General features: G+C 45.3%; 1 protein-coding gene across 1 annotated transcript in view; it reads right to left on the minus strand.

The window, feature by feature from the left end:
* Window positions 1-525: 525 nt before the first annotated feature.
* LOC144889231 (uncharacterized) overlaps window positions 526-19,393 on the minus strand; it is a 39,723-nt gene continuing 20,855 nt past the window's right edge. The window contains exon 2 of the mRNA XM_078769270.1: window positions 526-3,548. Within this exon, the coding sequence (XP_078625396.1) occupies window positions 2,139-3,548 (1,410 nt within the window). The 3' untranslated portion in view covers window positions 526-2,138. The remainder of the gene's footprint in view (window positions 3,549-19,393) is intronic.

Genomic DNA, 19,393 nt, shown 5'->3' on the forward strand with positions numbered 1-19,393 from the left:
AGTGATTGATTGTTTACTTATATTGATGTTTAGATTAATGGTTAATATAAACAAAAACAAAAAGATGAGGGAATTGTGGAAGTGTAACTCATTGGTTGGGACTGGTAACGGAGCAGGTAGTCGCAGGTGACTCATAAATGAATGTCAGGAATTTGCACGAAGATAAGCACGGACCTGGTAATCTCTTGTTCGCCTTGTCACGACCCCGGGCTAGAACACATTCCTAAGCCTTCACTATTGTGAACCAAAACTCCCAGCAGGAGGGGATGTTTGTCAACGCCTGGGGGAGCTAACTGGCGCCGATGAGGCGAGCGTGGATGACCAAGGAGCTTCAGCGGAGAGAGGATTAAGATTTAGCGCATGGAGGATTAACACGAGTGAGCCCATAAAAACAGGAACATACTTTGAGTCAGAGAGACTTGCCACGAGAGCCCATGCCCGACGGAACGAACGAGTGAACCGGCGCTGAGCAGAAGACCGGCCGAAGAATAAGAACCAACGACTTGAATTACCAAATTCGTTATTGTATTGTAGTTCTTTATTATATTGAAACAAGTAGTAAGGGCATTTTATGAGATATTTCACAAATCTGTTAACTAAATTGTTACCAAAAAATTTCTTCACCAATATGTTTGTAAAGGTGTGTAATAACATGTGTTAAAATGTTGAAGTTCAACTCCCGTGGGAAACCCAGAAAAAAAGCTGTTGAATTCGGGTACCGAAAAATTATTTTCGAGAATTGTTTTTATTTTAATCGGCCCTTAAGTAACTTATGAGGGGTCAAATAAGGGTTTTTCATGATTCTGAGTTGATTGTTAACATTTATATTTTCACTTTTACATTTACACACAAAGTAGCTTTTATTTCACATACAAATATAATACTCAAGAGTTATTTCTCATTCACAATGTCAGAAGTTTCAACAGTCATTGTCTATGTCTTCTTCAGACTCAACAACATCATGACTGCAGTTTCTGCATGTAATGCCATTATCCGGGGTAGGTAGCCACCATGTGGTGGTACTCCACCCAGAGTGCAGGTGTTCTTCCTCCTTTTGCGAGTCGTTTGAAGATTTCTTCAAACCTTTGCTCAAACACTGGCACTACTGGGTCTGAGTGTCTGGCTCCCATCTTCCCATCAGCCACCTTCTCCATGAAGGTCTTCATGTCACCACGCTCCTCCTCAGTGAAGGCAAGTTTCATGATGTGTTGATAGATGGCTGCATCGATGAGGAGGTGAACACGGATTGCCTTGTCAAAACATCCTCCATCCATGATGTGGTTGGCTGTCGTACTTCCAGGATAGATCAACTGGATCACATCTAGTAGTCCAGAATCTTCCATGATGTTACCCATTGATCCAAGATAAGACTTCAGCAGGTGAAAACCACCCAACCTTGGAATGACGGGTAGATTTGCCTGCTTTATTATATTCACAGCCTTCAGCCAAATCGGAAGATCAAAGGTCACTATAGCGACCCCAGCACGCCGTATGCACTCTTTCAGAGTGGTGAAGATGGTGTTGAGGTCATTAGGGTCTCCTTCAATAACTGGGAGGAACTCGATCTGTGTGCTCTGCTTTGCATCATTAGCATGGATTCTCTTCATCCAGCCATTCCAGTTAGAGTGAGGGAACTCAGGATCGTTGGCTTTGATCACCCACCCCGCTGCCCAGAGTGTGTCACCTGGAGTGAGGAGTGGCTGATCATGAGCCAGGGAGGAGGAAAGCTCAGCGAGGGGGAGAAACATGATCGCGTTCGTTCCTATCTGTTTCCTGTTCGTAAATGGAATAATCTTTACTTCAGTTCCTCTCAGGATCTTAGCTTTGTCGAGTGCCTTCAACTTCACCCGGGGGAAAGCTGCTGTTGTCTGTGGATCTGGCAAAGGTGGTGCCGGAGAGGTGACTTCGATCCAACCCATTGAGTGAAAGGGAGTGTTTCCGTGAATAGAGACAATGTTTAAATCTATATTGTCTCCAACAAACTGAGTGACTGCATTGTTTGTTTCCCCAACCTCCATAAAGACCACCTGATCATTACTTGACAATTCACTTTCACTGGCTGGCACTTTGGCTGTCATCACTGATTGATCCTCAAGCGCAGCATCAACCGCAACCTCATCATTGATCTGTTCATCGGTTTACTCCACAATGGTGTCAAGAGTGCCAGAAGTATCTGGAACATCATCTCCACTCCTACTATTAAGGAAGCAGTATTTGTAGTTTTGTGTCTCCGTGTAAGACTCAGTGTATCCCAGCCGGTGGAACTTGTTGAGCATCCATTTTGACCCAAATCTATGATCAAGTTGTATGGCAAGCCCCATTTGGTGTGGCAATACTCCAGACCGAGGTCGACAGGCCTTAATAAAATTCTGCCCCCAAACGGCAACTCTTTCGTCTGTCTTGACAATCGGTCTCAAGAACATCTGAAGGCTTGCAGGAACAAGTGTCAGCTGACTATCGATGTCAGTCATACTGTGTGTGGTGGGGTATGACTTTGGACCTAAATCAATCAAGGCAATATCATTGGATATGAACTTGAGTGCCGTCTTTATGATCTGAGTCTTCTCATCTCCATGGTCAAGATTAGCATGATGTTCTCGCAGAATATTGTCGGTGCCATCTTTGAGACAGAGTACATCTGCCCTTCTTTCCTGTGTTGTGAAATACAAGGTGTCTTCGTATTTCTCGAGAAGTTTTATCTTTAGCCAATGCTTTGAAAAAGAAAGGCTCTTCTCTGGTGACTGATCAAACTCCTGCAGCTTTTCATGGACTTGGTCCATGTTCATTACCCCATGCTCTAATTCTGAGTCTAACCATTCACAGAATTCAATAAAAACTGCCTCTCGCTCCTCATCAATACTCCTCTGTCCTCTCTTCCTTTTTCCTTCCTCATCAGTCTTGGACAAACTGTCACCTCTCGCAAACATAAGTTTGCATCGCAAATGGTACAGTGTTTCTTCTGCTACCAAGTCGTTGATCCCTTTCAGGCGTCCAGTGACTTCAGTGCCCCAGTCATCCCCGCGACTCCGTGCTGTCTTCAACAGCAAGCTTGCCTTCAGTGTATCTGCAGTCAAATTATCTGGCACTCTGTATTTCTTTCTAGCTTGTGCTGGATTATTTTTGTAGAGCTGGGCTGGTTGGTTGCAAAGAATGCATACATCCTTATACAGGAGGTCAACTGACTGTGATCTTCTAGAACTGCAGCCAGTTGATGAACTGAACTCACAAGTAGTGCGTCTTCTCTTCAACTTTGATGACTCTTTCTCTGCCTTTGATGCTTGAGCTGACTTCTTGGTGGTTGCAACAAAGTTGTTGTACAGATCATTTTTACACTTCTGGTGGTACCTCAGTTTTCCTTCCTTTTGAGCCTCCTTCATAGGTTCCACAACAGTAACATTTTCGACAGTTTCTGCTTGTTTCAATAAAGTTGAGTATCCCTTTGGAGTTGCCTGTATGAGCCTTTCAGCTGGTGTATCCGAGCGTGCACAGATGAAGCAATTGAGCACAGGTGGAGTAACGTCTTCATCCATATTGCTAGACTCCATGTCCTGCAAAGTAGAAAATGAGACATATTTAGAAATTATTTTTCCACAAAGGAGTGTCTGTGGTGAAATATAAATGTTAACAATCAACTCAGAATCATGAAAAACCCTTATTTGACCCCTCATAAGTTACTTAAGGGCCGATTTAAAAAAATAAAAATTCTCGAAAATAATTTTTCGGTACCCAAATTCAACAGCTTTTTTTCTGGGTTTCCCACGGGAGTTGACCTTCAACATTTTAACACATGTTATTACACACCTTTACAAACATATTGGTGAAGAAATTTTTTGGTAACAATTTCGTTAACAGATTTTCATATGTTTCCCTTACTAAAGTGAATTATTAGTTAATAAAGCTTTGCTTTTGTAAAAGCTGTTTGGTCATATCGGAGCCTCCTGAGTCCTTTAACATACCCGAACAGGGACCACGAGGGAAAGACAAAGACAGCACATGGGGACCGCGAGGGAAAGACAAAGACAGCACATGGGGACCGCGAGGGAAAGACAAAGACAGCACATGGGGACCGCGAGGGAAATTGTGTCCTTCTCTCCTGACAAGGTGCAGAAGTTTTTGTCAAACCTCGACTCTGATTCTGCAACGGGACCAGATCGGCCCATGGTTCCAAAAATCCTGCTCTGCCGCTCTATCTCATCCTCTCTCTGTTCTCTTCACCCTCCCTTTTGCTCAAGGTCATCTGCCATCTGCTTGGAAATCAGCCAACATTACCACTTTACACAAAAAAGATGCAAAAACAGATCCTTGCAACTACAGACCAATCAGCCTGCTCCCAATCATCAGCAAGGTCATGCAATCAATCATCGCTTCTGACATCAAATCCTTCCTCTTCTCCAATGGCTTGATCTCGGATCATGAATTTGGATTCAGACCAGGTCATTCTACTCTGGACATGCTGCTTCTGCTGTCTCAACAATGGATTTAGGTCCTCAATGCCAAACAGGAAATCAGAGCTGTCTCCCTTGACACATCACATGCCTTCGATACAGTCTGGCACCCCGCTCTGCTCACCAAACTCTCCTCCTATGGTATCTATGGAAAACTCCATGCATGGCTTGCGGACTTCCTCTCTGGTCATAGTCAACGTGTGGCCCTGAATGGAGTTCTCTCATCTCCCATTCCTGTTCCGGGTGGAAGTTCCCGAAGGCAGTGTTCTGGGCCCTGTGCTTTTTCTGGTCTTCATCAATGATCTCTCCGACTCTGGAAAATCCTCTCCATCTCTTTCCACTCTCTGCCGCTCCATTCCTCATCCCTCAGATCGGAAGTCTGCAGCCTCCTCACTATCTGCAGACCTGGGAAAAAAATCAGACTGGTCAAACAAGTGAAACATGTCTTTCAATCCTGACAAATCTCATACTCTCACGATGTCTCTCCGAAAAGACCGACTGGACAACCCTCCGATCTACTTTCTCAACAATCTTCTCCAATAAGTTCTGTCACTCAAGCTTTTGGGTCTCACTATCTGCCATGATCTTTCCTGGGAAAACCACATTTCCAAGCTGGCCTCCAAAGCCAGTCGCCGGCCGACTGGGCATCCTCCATCATGCAAAGTCCTTCCTTAGCACACCTGCGCTCCTCACGACAAACAAGGCTTTCATCTGCAGATCAATGGAATACTGCTCTCCCCTCTGGGCTGGTACTCCTGCCTCACACCTAGCTCGGCTTCACGCTGTAGAAACCAAAGCTTTCAGAATCATTGGAATCTCTCGCGATGAAGCTAACTCCGAGGGCCTTTCACTCAGTCACCGCAGGCAGGTTGGTGGTCTTTCTGTCTTCTACCGACTCCTTTCCGGCCTAGCTCCCCAAGTTCTGTCTGTGCTCTGCACCTTCCCCCCTAGACCCCCCCCCCCTCCCCCCAAATATTCCTGCAGGACGCAAAAGATCTGCCAGCAACCCTCTTCTGGTGAAACTGCCAAAATCAAGACTCTCTGCTCACCTTCACTTTTTCATTCCTCTTTTCTCCCACCTCTGAAACAGACTCCCTCACTCTCTCCAATCCCACTCCTCCCTCTATGTCTTTAAAACAGCTGTTCACCACCATCTCTTATCTTCCCCCATTCAAAACCTTGATCATTTCCACCCCTGTTAATTCACCCCAGATCCACTTTTTTGAAATACCGATTTCTTTCCTCGAAGTCCCAGCAGTGTCCATGTGTTTTATACCTCTCCCACCCCCCACCCCCATCCCACACCACCTCCCCCAAGCCCTCTCCCTCCCACAGATCTCCCGATGTCCCTGCTCTCAAATGTTGTACTTGTGTGATTCACCCTCTCTCCCCATCTTGTCTCCCGCTCCATTTATTATATGTTTTATATGTGTCCGTTTATTTTTTTGTTATTAATGCTAGCTCTTACACGAGCCTCGATCTTGTATACAAAAAAACTGTGTTGCAAACAAAGCTGTATTGCAAACAAAGCTGTGTTGCAAACAAAGCTGTGTTGCAAACAAAGCTGTGTTGCAAACAAAGCTGTGTTGCAAACAAAGCTGTGTTGCAAACAAGGCTGTGTTGCAGACAAAGCTGTGTTGCAAACAAAGCTGTGTTGCAAACAAAGCTGTGTTGCAGCACAGCTTTGTTTGTAATACAGCTTTGTTTGGAACACAGTTTTTTTGTATACAAGATCGAGGCAATACAAGATTTTTGTATACAAGATCGAGGCAGCAATACAGCTGCCAAACTATGTGACCTATGATGACATAAATTCAATATTTCAATACAAATGGATCAGATATCATGTGCATGCAATTTCAGATTTTTAGGACAAGGAATTCGATTAAAACATTTTTGGCTGGTATACCACTTCACCTATGAACCTTTACCACCTTTTCCCGGTGTGTACCCTGGTTTAGAATATGTACACCGTATCCCAGCGTGTCGTAGGAGGCGACAAAGAGGGTTGGCGTCAGGAAGGGCATCCGGCCATAAAAACATTGCCTCAAAAAGAGAACCATGACAATTACAACTACATATGGGCAGGGTACAGCCCGAAGTGGAGATCGGTTTCTGAGGTTTGGGACATGGAATGTAGGGACAATGACAGGGAGATCAGGAGAAGTATTGGTAAGTAGAAGAGTGGACATATGTTGTGTGCAAGAGACGAGATGGAAGGGAAGTGGTGGGAGAATGGTGAAGGGTAGCCAGGGACAGAAATACAAGTTTGTGTGGCAAGGGTGCCCGGAGGGCGTGAATGGTGTTGGTGTCCTGTTTTCTGAAGAGTTTGAGGACAGTGTGGTGAGTGTGACTAGAGTGAGTGATAGGTTGCTGATGGTGAAAATGATGATTGGAAAGGTCTTGGTGAACGTCATCTCGGGATATGCTCGCAGGTTGGTCGGAGTGATGAAGAGAAGGACGAGTTCTGGTGTGCGATAGAGAAGCTGATGGAAAACGAGAAAGATGAGGAAGTTGTTGTGGTAGGAGGAGACCTAAATGGACATGTGGGAAGGAGTATGGACGGTTTTGAGGGAGTTCATGGGGGTTACGGAAATGGTGTGAGAAATGGAGAAGGTGAAAGGATTTTGGAGTTTACTGATTTGTCACACTCAGTTCCAGAAAGGGGATAATAAGCTTGTTACATACACGTCAGGTGGGTCGACGACAACCGTTGACTACCTGATGGTGCGTAGGCACGATAGGGGGCACCTCCGGGACACAAAGGTGATCCCGGGGGAGGAGGCTGTTTCATAGCACCACTTGGTTGTCTGCGACATAAGGGTGAAAGGTGCGAGGAGAGCTCGGCGGGTGAAGTACCAACCGAGAATGAAGGTGTGGAGGTTGAAACAGGTGACAGTAAGGGAGGCATTAAAAGAGAGGCTGAGTAGGGTAGAGGATGATGTGGTTGAGCTTGAACGTGGTTGGATGTCAATGAAAGTGAGTCTGTTGGGAGCCGTTGGTGAGGTATGTGGATGGACAAAAGGACCACCGAGGCACTCGGAAACATGGTGGTGGGATGATGAAGTAGGAAAGAGGATTGACGAGAAGAGGAAGAAGTTCAAGGAGTGGCAGAAGGCGAAGGGTACGGGAGCAGAAAAAGCAGAGCATGAAAGTTATAAGGCAGCCAAGAAGGCTGCAAAGAAATAGGTAGCAAAGGCGCAGGAGGCATGTAGGAAAATGTTCGGAGAACGCTTGGATTCGGAAGAGGGTCAGAGAGTGGTATTCAGGATTGCAAAGCAGATAGCGAAAGAGAGGTGTGATGTGATGGAGGTGAGTTGCTTGAAGGATGAAGTGGGACAAATCGTTCTGGACCCAGATGGAATTAAAGGAAGATGGAAAAGATATATGGAAATGCTGTTGAATACAGAGAATGAATGGGATGGCAACATAGAGAGTAACCCAGTTTTAGGACCGGCAGAGAAGATAACTGAGAAGGAAGTTGAGGAAGCGATAAAAGCAATGAAGAGTAGAAAAGCGGGAGGGCCAACGGGAGTTGTGGGAGATATGTTGAAGGCAGCAGGAAGTTGGGGTGTGAAGAGAATGACAGAGATCTGTAATCTGGTGGTGAAAGAAGGCTGCATTCCAGTGGATTGGGAACTGAGTACCCTCGTCCCTTTATACAAGGGGAAAGGTGACCCTCCAGAGTGTGGCTCGTACCGAGCGATAAAGTTATTGGAGCATGGAATGAAGGTATGGAAAGGGTGTTGAGGAGGATAAGGAAGAAGGTGAAGATCGACGAAATGCAGTTTGGATTTATGCCAGGAAGAGGAACGACAGACACGCTCTTTATTGTGAGGCAGTTGCAGGAGAAGTACATGGAGAAGAGGAAGAAGTTGTTTCTTGGGTTTGTTGATCTGGAGAAAGCATTCGATAGGGTTCCACGCGAAGTATTGACATGGGCATTGAGGAAGTTAGGAGTGGAGGAATGGTTGATCAGAGTAGTGATGGCAATGTACAAAAGAGCGCGCACAGCTGTAAGGACGAAGGACGGGAACAGTGGTGAGTTTGAGGTTAAGGTGGGAGTGCATCAGGGGTACTAAGTCCACTACTATTTGTAGCTGTGATGGAGGTGCTGGCTCAGAATGTAAAGGAGGGTTTACCGTGGGAGTTGTTGTCTGCAGATGATCTGGTGTTGATTGCAGAAAGTATGGATGGACTGAAGGAAAGTATGGATGGACTGAAACAAGTGGAAGGAATGTATGGAGACAAAAGGTCTGAAGGTGAATATAGGAAAGACGAAAGTGATGGCAAGTGGTAAAGCATGTGGTGAGGTGGAAAGAACTGGGAAGTGGCCATGTGCTGTGTGCAGGAAGGGTGTCGGAGTGAACTCCATTCAATGTACAATGTGCGCTGAGTGGGTTCATCAAAAATGTAGTGGTCTGAGAGGGTCATTAACCAGTGTGGCAGCTACATTCAAATGTAAGGTGTGCACAGAGGGAGCTGCAGATGGAGGAAATGTTGAGTTGGATCTTGGAGACGGCGTGAAGCTGGAAGGTGTGAAAACATTTTGCTACATCGGAGACATGCTGAATGGAGAAGGTGGATCAGACACGGCAACAGTTGCTAGAGTGAGATGTGCATGGAAGAAGTTTCGGGAACTGAGTGAACGCATTATCTAAACAACTACAAAGGTTTTACGGAACAGCATCGCTCGTTTTAAACTATAGGATGTATATTTTGAGTGTACATTTGGAGGATATATATTTGGAGGTGTATATTTTACTAAAGTTAGCTAAGAGGCAACCTTTTTTTCTTTAAACTATTTTTCAACACTTGAGAGTGTTGTTAGATGAGCAGTAAAAATTACCTTTAAAACGATGTATAGGTTGTGTTTGTACTATTTTCGGTTTTTCAATAATTAGCGCATTTGGGAGGTCAAGTGACTCCTTCATTGCCGAACATACCGATCATGGTAACGTCTTAATTACGAGTTGTTTCTCACATATGATAACAAATTCGATGATTGGAGCTCACCATCAAACTAATTATATCGACATCCGTTTTGAAATCTGATAAAATCGGGCTTTTTATAAAGATTTGTACATGTGGATCGACCCTCGGAGATCATGGCGACAGGTGGCGGCTCAGATGGTTTTAATTTATGAATTGTGAGAAAATAACTGTTTTAAAACCCCTATTTAGGTGAAGGGTGGTAAAAAATGTTATCCTATAAAGTTTCGTGCCAATTAACCTTGGGAGCTCAGAGGAGTAGGTTCACAAATGAACAAACAAACAAACAAAAAACTGACGTTTCGCTTTTATATATATATAGATTTAGAGACTTTCCTTCAATATTTTCCTTCATTTCCACTACTATGTACTATACTGGACCTTTAACAGAGATACAATACTGAAAAAGGCAGGGAGACCGAGTTCATAATGTAGAACTAGTGGATTAAAGCAAAGCCTTTCCAAAGAGTCAATAAGCATACACCTCCATTCTCTCCTCCTTTCCTGGTCATCAATTCCTTTAGTTTTGTTCGCTTGTTGTCTCGCTGCCCCAATTTCAAGTGTTACCCTCTACCTTCCATCCCTTTGCTCATTTAATGAGCCTCGGTTTATTAACGCACAGGTTGTAAACCTGGTGCGTTATAGCGTTTGCCTGGGAATTTCGGGCGCTCAAAAGTGAAGCTAGTTTCTGTCACCCATTTCTGTCGCTCATTTCTGTCGCTCATTTCTGTCGCTCAGATGTGTAAACATGACGTCATCAAATCTATATTTATAGGATAGGTTATAGGAGATATATATGTTATAGGATAGGAATATAGGACCCAAATGACCCAGAGGACCCAAATGACCCAGAGGACCCAAATGACCCAGAGGACCCAAATGACCCAGAGGACCCAAATGACCCAAATGACCCAGAGGACCCAAATGACCCAGAGGACCCAAATGACCCAGAGGACCCAAATGACCCAGAGGACCCAAATGACCCAGAGGACCCAAATGACCCAGAGGACCCAAAGGACCCAGAGGACCCAAATGACCCAAATGACCCAGAGGACCCAAATGACCCAGAGGACCCAAATGACCCAGAGGACCCAAATGACCCAGAGGACCCAAATGACCCAAATGACCCAGAGGACCCAAATGACCCAGAGGACCCAAATGACCCAGAGGACCCAAATGACCCAGAGGACCCAAATGACCCAGAGGACCCAAATGACCCAGAGGACCCAAATGACCCAGAGGACCCAAATGACCCAGAGGACCCAAATGACCCAGAGGACCCAAATGACCCAGAGGACCCAAATGACCCAGAGGACCCAAATGACCCAGAGGACCCAAATGACCCAGAGGACCCAAATGACCCAGAGGACCCAAATGACCCAGAGGACCCAAATGACCCAGAGGACCCAAATGACCCAGAGGACCCAAATGACCCAGAGGACCCAAATGACCCAGAGGACCCAAATGACCCAAATGACCCAGAGGACCCAAATGACCCAGAGGACCCAAATGACCCAAATGACCCAGAGGACCCAGAGGACCCAAATGACCCAGAGGACCCAAATGACCCAGAGGACCCAAATGACCCAGAGGACCCAAATGACCCAGAGGACCCAAATGACCCAAATGACCCAGAGGACCCAAATGACCCAGAGGACCCAGAGGACCCAAATGACCCAGAGGACCCAGAGGACCCAAATGACCCAGAGGACCCAAATGACCCAGAGGACCCAAATGACCCAAATGACCCAGAGGACCCAAATGACCCAGAGGACCCAAATGACCCAGAGGACCCAAATGACCCAGAGGACCCAAATGACCCAGAGGACCCAAATGACCCAGAGGACCCAAATGACCCAGAGGACCCAAATGACCCAGAGGACCCAAATGACCCAGAGGACCCAAATGACCCAGAGGACCCAAATGACCCAGAGGACCCAAATGACCCAGAGGACCCAGAGGACCCAGAGGACCCAAATGACCCAGAGGACCCAAATGACCCAAATGACCCAGAGGACCCAAATGACCCAGAGGACCCAAATGACCCAGAGGACCCAAATGACCCAGAGGACCCAAATGACCCAAATGACCCAAATGACCCAGAGGACCCAAATGACCCAGAGGACCCAAATGACCCAGAGGACCCAAATGACCCAGAGGACCCAAATGACCCAGAGGACCCAGAGGACCCAGAGGACCCAGAGGACCCAAATGACCCAGAGGACCCAAATGACCCAGAGGACCCAAATGACCCAAATGACCCAGAGGACCCAAATGACCCAGAGGACCCAAATGACCCAGAGGACCCAAATGACCCAGAGGACCCAAATGACCCAGAGGACCCAAATGACCCAGAGGACCCAAATGACCCAGAGGACCCAAATGACCCAGAGGACCCAAATGACCCAGAGGACCCAAATTCTATGTATGTTTCTATGATGATGTATGTTTTGGTGAAAGTACATAATGTGAATACTAGTAGCAATTTTACAAAAACCATGGCATAATTTCAAATCTTGACCCGAGATGATAATTATGCTACATCATAATTTCCATGTGCCAACCTGGGCGGAATCCAAGTGGATTCACTTGACTTGTTACACAATAAAATAAAGTATAAGCAAGCAATTGCAAAAATAGATGTGTTTGGGACATATTTCATGACAGTACATTTGTGAAAATTCAAATGTTAAAAATATATTTAATGATTTTATTTAATGAAGTAACTTGATTATTTTGATATATCAACAATCTAAGGTATGCTGATGATACCACTCTGCTGGCAGAAAGTAAAGACTTGATGAAACTGCTGCAGAAAGTGAAAAAAAGCTGGTCTTTATTTAAACCTAAAAAAAAACTAAAAATCTTGTCAACTGAGAAGATCGATGTGTTGAGATTGGGAGGTGATCATGTGGAAATAGTGTAAAGATTAATTTTCCTGATTCTGAGATTGAAGTGAGTGGAGAATGTGGAGGGTAAATTCATAGAGGTTCGCATTGGGGAGAACAGCAATGTCAGAGTCAATAAAGATCTGGAAGGACAAATATGTGACAATACAAATAAAGAGGGGAATGGTGAATGCTCTGGTATTTCCGATTGCAATGTTTGGATGTATCATAGACAGTGAAAAAGAAAGAAAGGAAGAAGATTTATAGTTTTGAAATGTGGTTTTGGAAAGGAATGTGAAAAACCCCACGGACTGCAAGAAGAACAAGAGTCACATGGAACACGATACTCCGCACAGTGTTGAAGTATAATTAATACTTCAATTTTGACGTCGAAGCCCTCAAAATCCCCCTCATGCTCGCATGGGATTTTAAACGGGGTGAGGATGGAGGTAGCAAAACTGCAATGTAGCAAATTCTGTCATCAAGCTAGCATGGATAACTTGCTAGTTTTATTAAAACTTAAGTATTAATTATACTTCAACACTGCGTGGAGTATCGTGTTCCGTGAACTCTTTTGTTCAAGTGGCATGAGACAATTCCCATTTGGCATCAAGCATCAAGAACAATTCCCATTTATTACCACATCTGATGCAATTTAAATGCTCTAATGGTGGTGAGGTCCTCCATTTGAAACTGTTTGTTCGACATATATGTAGCTTTTTGATGCCTCGGGTCCTTAATTGGTGTCAAAGTCAGTGACCAATTGATTTAAAGATAATTTAAAAAATCCAGAAGATTAGTGCTGCTGAAGCAGTCTTATATACATCACCCTTATACACTGTAATAAGATGACGTCGCAGTTTAGGAAAAGGAGGCCTTATTGATCACCATAGAACACATCATCAATCGGTTTCTTCACCCCGATATGCACCCTCTCATCTAAACTATAATAGAGCCGTGTGTGTGTGTGTGTGTGTGTGTCACCAGTTTCTGAGATGGCTGAACGGATCTTCGTCAAACTTTTGGAGGTTCATCAGTGAGTGCTGAGAAATGTCTAAGACTCTAAGGTTAAAAAAGAAAAAGAAAAAAAAAGAAAGTTTTTGAAAGAATTAAAATTGATGGCTTTTATTATTATTATTTTTTGTGATACTAGGGCATTGCCCGTACTATATCTATATCTAAAATTATATCCCCCCCCCCCTCTATTTACATGAAATGGTTTGGTCCAAAGCGAACGGCTTCCGGAGTTTGGTAAAGAAATCGCCATCGCGTGCACAAACGCGCAGGAAAGCGAATGAATCGCAAATTCGTTTTTATTAGTTTTAAAACATAGTTTAACGCCAACATAGTTTGCAAACGTGAAATAAATGAATACGCTCTCAAATGTGCCATCCGAGGCAGAGTGTGTCCGCCACGTTCGGCACACGCGATAGTTCGCTGCTCTCTGATTGGTTGAATCGTTTTTTGGACATAGCTCGGTAAGTAATTGTCCGATTAATATGAAACCTTGAAAAGGCACATCCTCGGGTCCCCAGCAATATACCTGGCAAGTTAAAAGTATATCGGACCCGTGGTTGTCGAGAAACAGCGGTCACAGACAAACGTACAAACAGAGATTACTGGAATTATAGATAGATTAAGTGATCTCTGACACCGTTCCTTAGTGGGTGTCGGGAAGTATTTTAGGCCCCCGCAAAAAAAATACACATGGCAACACCAGGCACCCCTGCTAGTGCTATATATCGCATTGATGATTTCTTTTATACAGTTTTTTGTTTTTTTTGTATACTGAATCGAGGCTCGTGAAAGAGCTAAGTGTTCAGTTATATACGAGAGGGAAGACCCTCTCGTGAGCAGGCCGTTAGTGCTTCTATGGTTGGCAGCGAGTGCCCCGGAAGCATTGACGGAAAGAGTGGCAATTCTGTGTGGGAAAATTGCATGCTTGGCCAGGGTCACCCAGATCGCTCAGATGGCAGAGCACTGGCACTGTTCACCAGAGGACCTGGGTTCGATTCCTGGTCTTGGTGTGTAATTTCCCCACATATGTCAATTAATTAATTATATAATTCAATTTAAATAAAGGTTTAAAGACATGAAAAATGAATTCTGGGTTTTCCGAGCATTTTATCCAGTGTCTATCACATCACCCTATCTAACACGTTACATTAGTTATTCATGCCTGTTGTTTGTGTCCTTTATAACTTCCTTTAAAAAGTTAAGTTTTCTGTTTGGAATATTTTTTTTTAATGTTGACTGTCAGGCAGGCAGGCAGAATAAAAACGATCTCACTCCTCTCTGGCCATGTGTGATCGAGACAAATTCGCAAAAGATTTCGCAAAATTGATTGGGACAATTTTGTTTGATCGCAAACTTGTCTTCCTATTCATATTCTGATTCGTGTTCAAAATATAGTAATTCAAATTAAATAAGTTGTTCCATAATCATAAACTGATAAGACAGATGGACGGACGGACATGAATGAATTGCTAAACCCTGCCTTTCACTTTACGTGCATGGGGTAACAAACAAAATCAGTGCCTGAAGAAATTAGACAACCATGTACAGGAGAAGCACTGATACTAAAAACAGAAACTGTCATACTTTGGACACAATATGCATGTAGAAAACAGAGTTCTGGAGAAATCAAACATGCCACGTATGGTTGAAGGACGAAGGGGAAGATGTTGACCATGTGATTGTGCATGTGCTGGATGGATGAGGTAAAGGCTGCAACAAAGCTGAGCTTCAGGAATCAGTGCAGGATGGGGATGTTTGGAGAAATTTGATCGTGAATGTCACCAGAAGTCAGACACGACATGATGGAAACAGATAACCTGACTCTCTTCTCCCATCACAACCCCTCAAGCACCCACCACCCCCTCCCCAAGAACTTGTTACCAAGCTTTAAAATATATCAGCGGTAACAAAGGACATGCGAATGGTTGCCCAATGTGTTTCACAATTTCTCCATAAATACTTGTTGTTGCTGCAGAGGATTTACTTTTTGAAATGTGTGGAAACATGTTACGACAGCTGGGTATCTACAGTGCCTTTCAAATAATCGTAGATCTTATGCAACATTTCCTTCAGATGTTTTCATTTTACTCAAATCCTCTTCAAAGTAACAGTGACAGACAGTCAATGTTAGGGGTTCTATAAAGAGCATACTTTCAAAAGGACACAGTGGATGTGCTTCATGCAGTAACCCCCCCCCCCCCCCACCCCCTACCTCCCCCACCCACCCAACCTTCCCCACAAGTTTTTAAGTGGTGAAGCCACTTCAATATTTGGCTATGTCCATCTATCAAAAAATGAAGAAGAACCTTTGTACCCTACCGTGTTATAATTCCAAAGGGAGATTCTAAAGGGAGATTCTAAACATCTAAAGGGAGATTCTAAACATCTAAAGGGAGATTCTAAAGATCTAAAGGGTGAATATAAAAGGTAAATGTAAAGGGTGATTCTAAAGGGTGATTCTAAAGGGTGATCCTAAAGGGTGATCTTAAAGGGTGATCCTAAAGGGTGATCCTAAAGGGTGATCCTTCACCTCATCCATCCCCTCTCCCCTTCCCTTCCCTTCCTTCCTCCCCTTCCCTCCTTTCCCCTGCTTCCTTTCCCCCTTCCCTTTCCTCTTTTGTTTGGTGGATGTGGGCAGGCAGGCACAGGTGTGGCAGAGAACAATTACAGTTAAGAGGTGATATTTGAATATAATCCCACATGGCCTTCAATAATTTGAATTGGTATATTTTGAAGATTGTGTTGTGTCGAAAGCTATGGAGGCTGGAGAAGTTCCAAAACAAGAGTTAGAGACAGCGATTTTCAGTTTCCAAAAAAACCCTGAAATTCTGCTTCAAAAAAAACAAGACCAAAAGTCTAAAAATATTATAAACCACAAACACATATGTTTAGCTTTTCAAACATTTTCAAACAGCGTTAATGCTGCTTATGACATTAAACAAAGAAATTTGGAGGAATCCCGACATCCGTGAGGTAAGTTTTACTTACAGAACTGACCGAGCAAAGATTTACTTAGAATATTAGATGATGCAAAGATCTACATATGAGCATTCATCGATGTACCCCACAAGGGTTGGAGGTGTGCTCATTTACCAAGCAGCTAGCTCGCACTTGCCAAGCCAGCCATTCCTTAAGTGTTTTGAATGGAGTGCTTGCTTGAATGCTTTAACCACTTGGCGATCTCTCCACAAGAAACTTGGTAAATGAACACACCCAATGTTCTTGAGACTTGACCGTAGATCGACTGTAATCTATATACCCCAAAGGGGAATGACCCTTCCTGCCCCTCCCGTAGTGAGTGGGTGTACTTGGAGAGTCAGCCGCTGTACGCCGTAATGACATCAGACATAATCACATCACCGTCATGTAACCATATCCTCAGCTGATTGGTATACGCTTGAGGGGACATACATACGGACGGACAAACACTGTTCTAGATGGCTTCGCCCGATGGGCTACACCATAAAAATCTTGTGTTATCAATGGAAAACTAAGCATTTATTTGCACACTCGCATGGAAAAAAAAAAAGTTCTCCTCAAGTCTCCATCCTTCAAATCCTCCAAAGTACCCCTGAGCGATGTATTCCCCAACAGTTCGGAAATGCGCTGTGTTCACAATGAAATTATAAATGTCGGGAAATTACACATTTAACACGGACAACATGAACATAAAATTATAACTGTCAGGTGGGAAAAATGTGGAAAACAAAAAATGAGAAAAATGGGGCATGGCACTCCAAATTAAATTAATCTTCATTACGATGTCAATGTATGCTCTGTAGTGAAAATGTATCAAAGTTGAACCCAGGTGTGATGCTCACTTAAACCACTGAGAGGCGTCTATAAGACCTCGGACGTCCGCGACTTCGGGCCACTCCTGCGACATTATTCTATGACATGTAGACTCGGATGGTACGTACCCTTTCATATTCTAGGCTTGCTTGCTTTGACTAATATTATCAATCCTTCCTATATGATGCCAAGATCCTGATATATATTGCATGATTGTATTTTACAGGATGATGCCAGAGATCTGATTGTTATTAAACCTACCTATGGGACAAAGCTGTGGACTTGGTTGATTTTCACAACACTTAATAACAATCAGTCTACCGTCCACCCGAGGACACGAGGCGGACATGGCGGGACACAAGATGATCCAGGTGCCGCAATTCTCCGCCGACCCACAAGCAGTGGATGCGGGCTCGGAGCTGACACATTGGCTAAAGTCCCTGGACAATCAGTTCAAAGCCCAGGACGCCGATGTCACTGATGAAACAAAATTACAGGTACTGCAGACTAAAGTACACCATACTGTCTACAGGGGAATCGAGCAGTGCACGACGTTCAATGCTGCGGTGACGGAGCTAAAACGGATTTACATTAAGAAGCAAAGCGTGGTCTATTCCCGACATCTGCTCGCAAAGCGGACTTAACAGCCCACAGAGTCGCTAGACCACTACGCACAAGAGCTGCGACATCTGCTCACTGAGAGTGCACAGGAGGTACGGACACACGAGCAAGTACAGGACGACCTTGTACGCGATTCTTTTGTCTCAGGAATCGGGTCTTCTACCGTTAGACAGAGGCTTCTTGAGGTTGAGGACTTGACGTTCACGGAGGCTTTACGGCTGGCTCACGTCTACACTACAGCTCGTGAACAATCTGACGCTTACGATCACACGCGCGTCACTGCGGGGATTTCTCGTCAAGCCCGACCGGAGAGGGCTACCGCCGACGACATGGAAGCCGACACGGCATCCCTGCCGGAACCCCCTGCCTCCCCCGAGGAGGACCCTGATTCCGGCTTGGCGGCAGCTGCAGCTGCGGGTCCAAAGCCCGGACGAAACGCGACGTGCTATTTCTGCGGGAATCGACAACATCCCCGGTCGGCGTGCCCGGCTCGGGAAGCGATATGTCATCTGTGTTCAACAAAAGGGCATTTTGCAAAAGTGTGCCGAAAAGCTGCGCGGGGCAAACGAACGCGCGCGACAATGAATGTGCTTATCGCCGGGCCAAAGGGCCGAGCACAGAGCGGGGCGCCTCACCCGCCTTTGATGAGCGGCGTACCTCCTCGTGGGCCCCTGGCTGCGCACTCGACCTTGGTGAGATTCATCGGGCCGCCACAACAAATGGCGCAAATACGCCCGAACGCGGAGCGACTGTCCTTGGCTGGTATCCGAACGTCTCATGATGGCTATGAGACTCACCGCGCTACTCTAGCGCCATCCGAAGGCTGCTCGTACGAACTACAAGCTCCTGTTTTGGCACGGAAGACTGCAGATGGCTTTCAAACTACGCGCATGACACGAGCGCCCTCCGGAGGCTGCTCGAACAAACGGAGAACTGCAGCTGGCGTCGGATCGACACGCGACGCACGATCGTCTCGCTCTGATGGCTCGGCTTCTGCCGGACCGCCTGGCCTGGCTCAGGCCATCATCCCACTTATGATCGAGGGAATTTTTGCACGGGCTCTAATCGATACAGGGTCCACGGATAGTTATATCGATCATCAACTGGTGCAAAAGCATGGATGGCCGATCCTCGGGACATGCCGTCGGATCTTTATGGCCTCCCAAAGGCTTAGGCTCAACACAAAAGGGGCATGTCGATTGAAGCTTGTGATAAAGGGACGAATGTTTCCGGATGTACATCTCATGGTCTTACCTGCTCTATGTGCTGATATCTTGTTAGGACATGACTTTCTTAAGCGACACGGACGATTGGAAATGGAATTTGGTGGTACTGATACGCTGGCTGTTTGTGCACTCGCAGGGATGGAGATTGAGCCTCTGTCGCTATTCCCCAATATGACCACGGACTGCACACCGGTAGCGGAAAAATCACGGCGCTACTCACGAGCAGACGCGCAATTCATTGCGGAAGAGACAGCCCAGCTCTTAAAGGAAGGTATCATAGAACCTAGCCGGTCGCCGTGGCGAGCACAGGTCTTAGTGGTGCGAAGTGAGGCGCAGCGCAAACGAATGGTAATCGACTATTCGCAGACGATTAATCGATTTACACAGCTGGACGCCTACCCCCTCCCGGGAA

This window comes from Myxine glutinosa, unplaced genomic scaffold (genome assembly GCF_964187855.1).
Source record: "Myxine glutinosa unplaced genomic scaffold, kmMyxGlut1.1 SCAFFOLD_1869, whole genome shotgun sequence".
Taxonomy (NCBI): Eukaryota; Metazoa; Chordata; class Myxini; order Myxiniformes; family Myxinidae; genus Myxine; species Myxine glutinosa.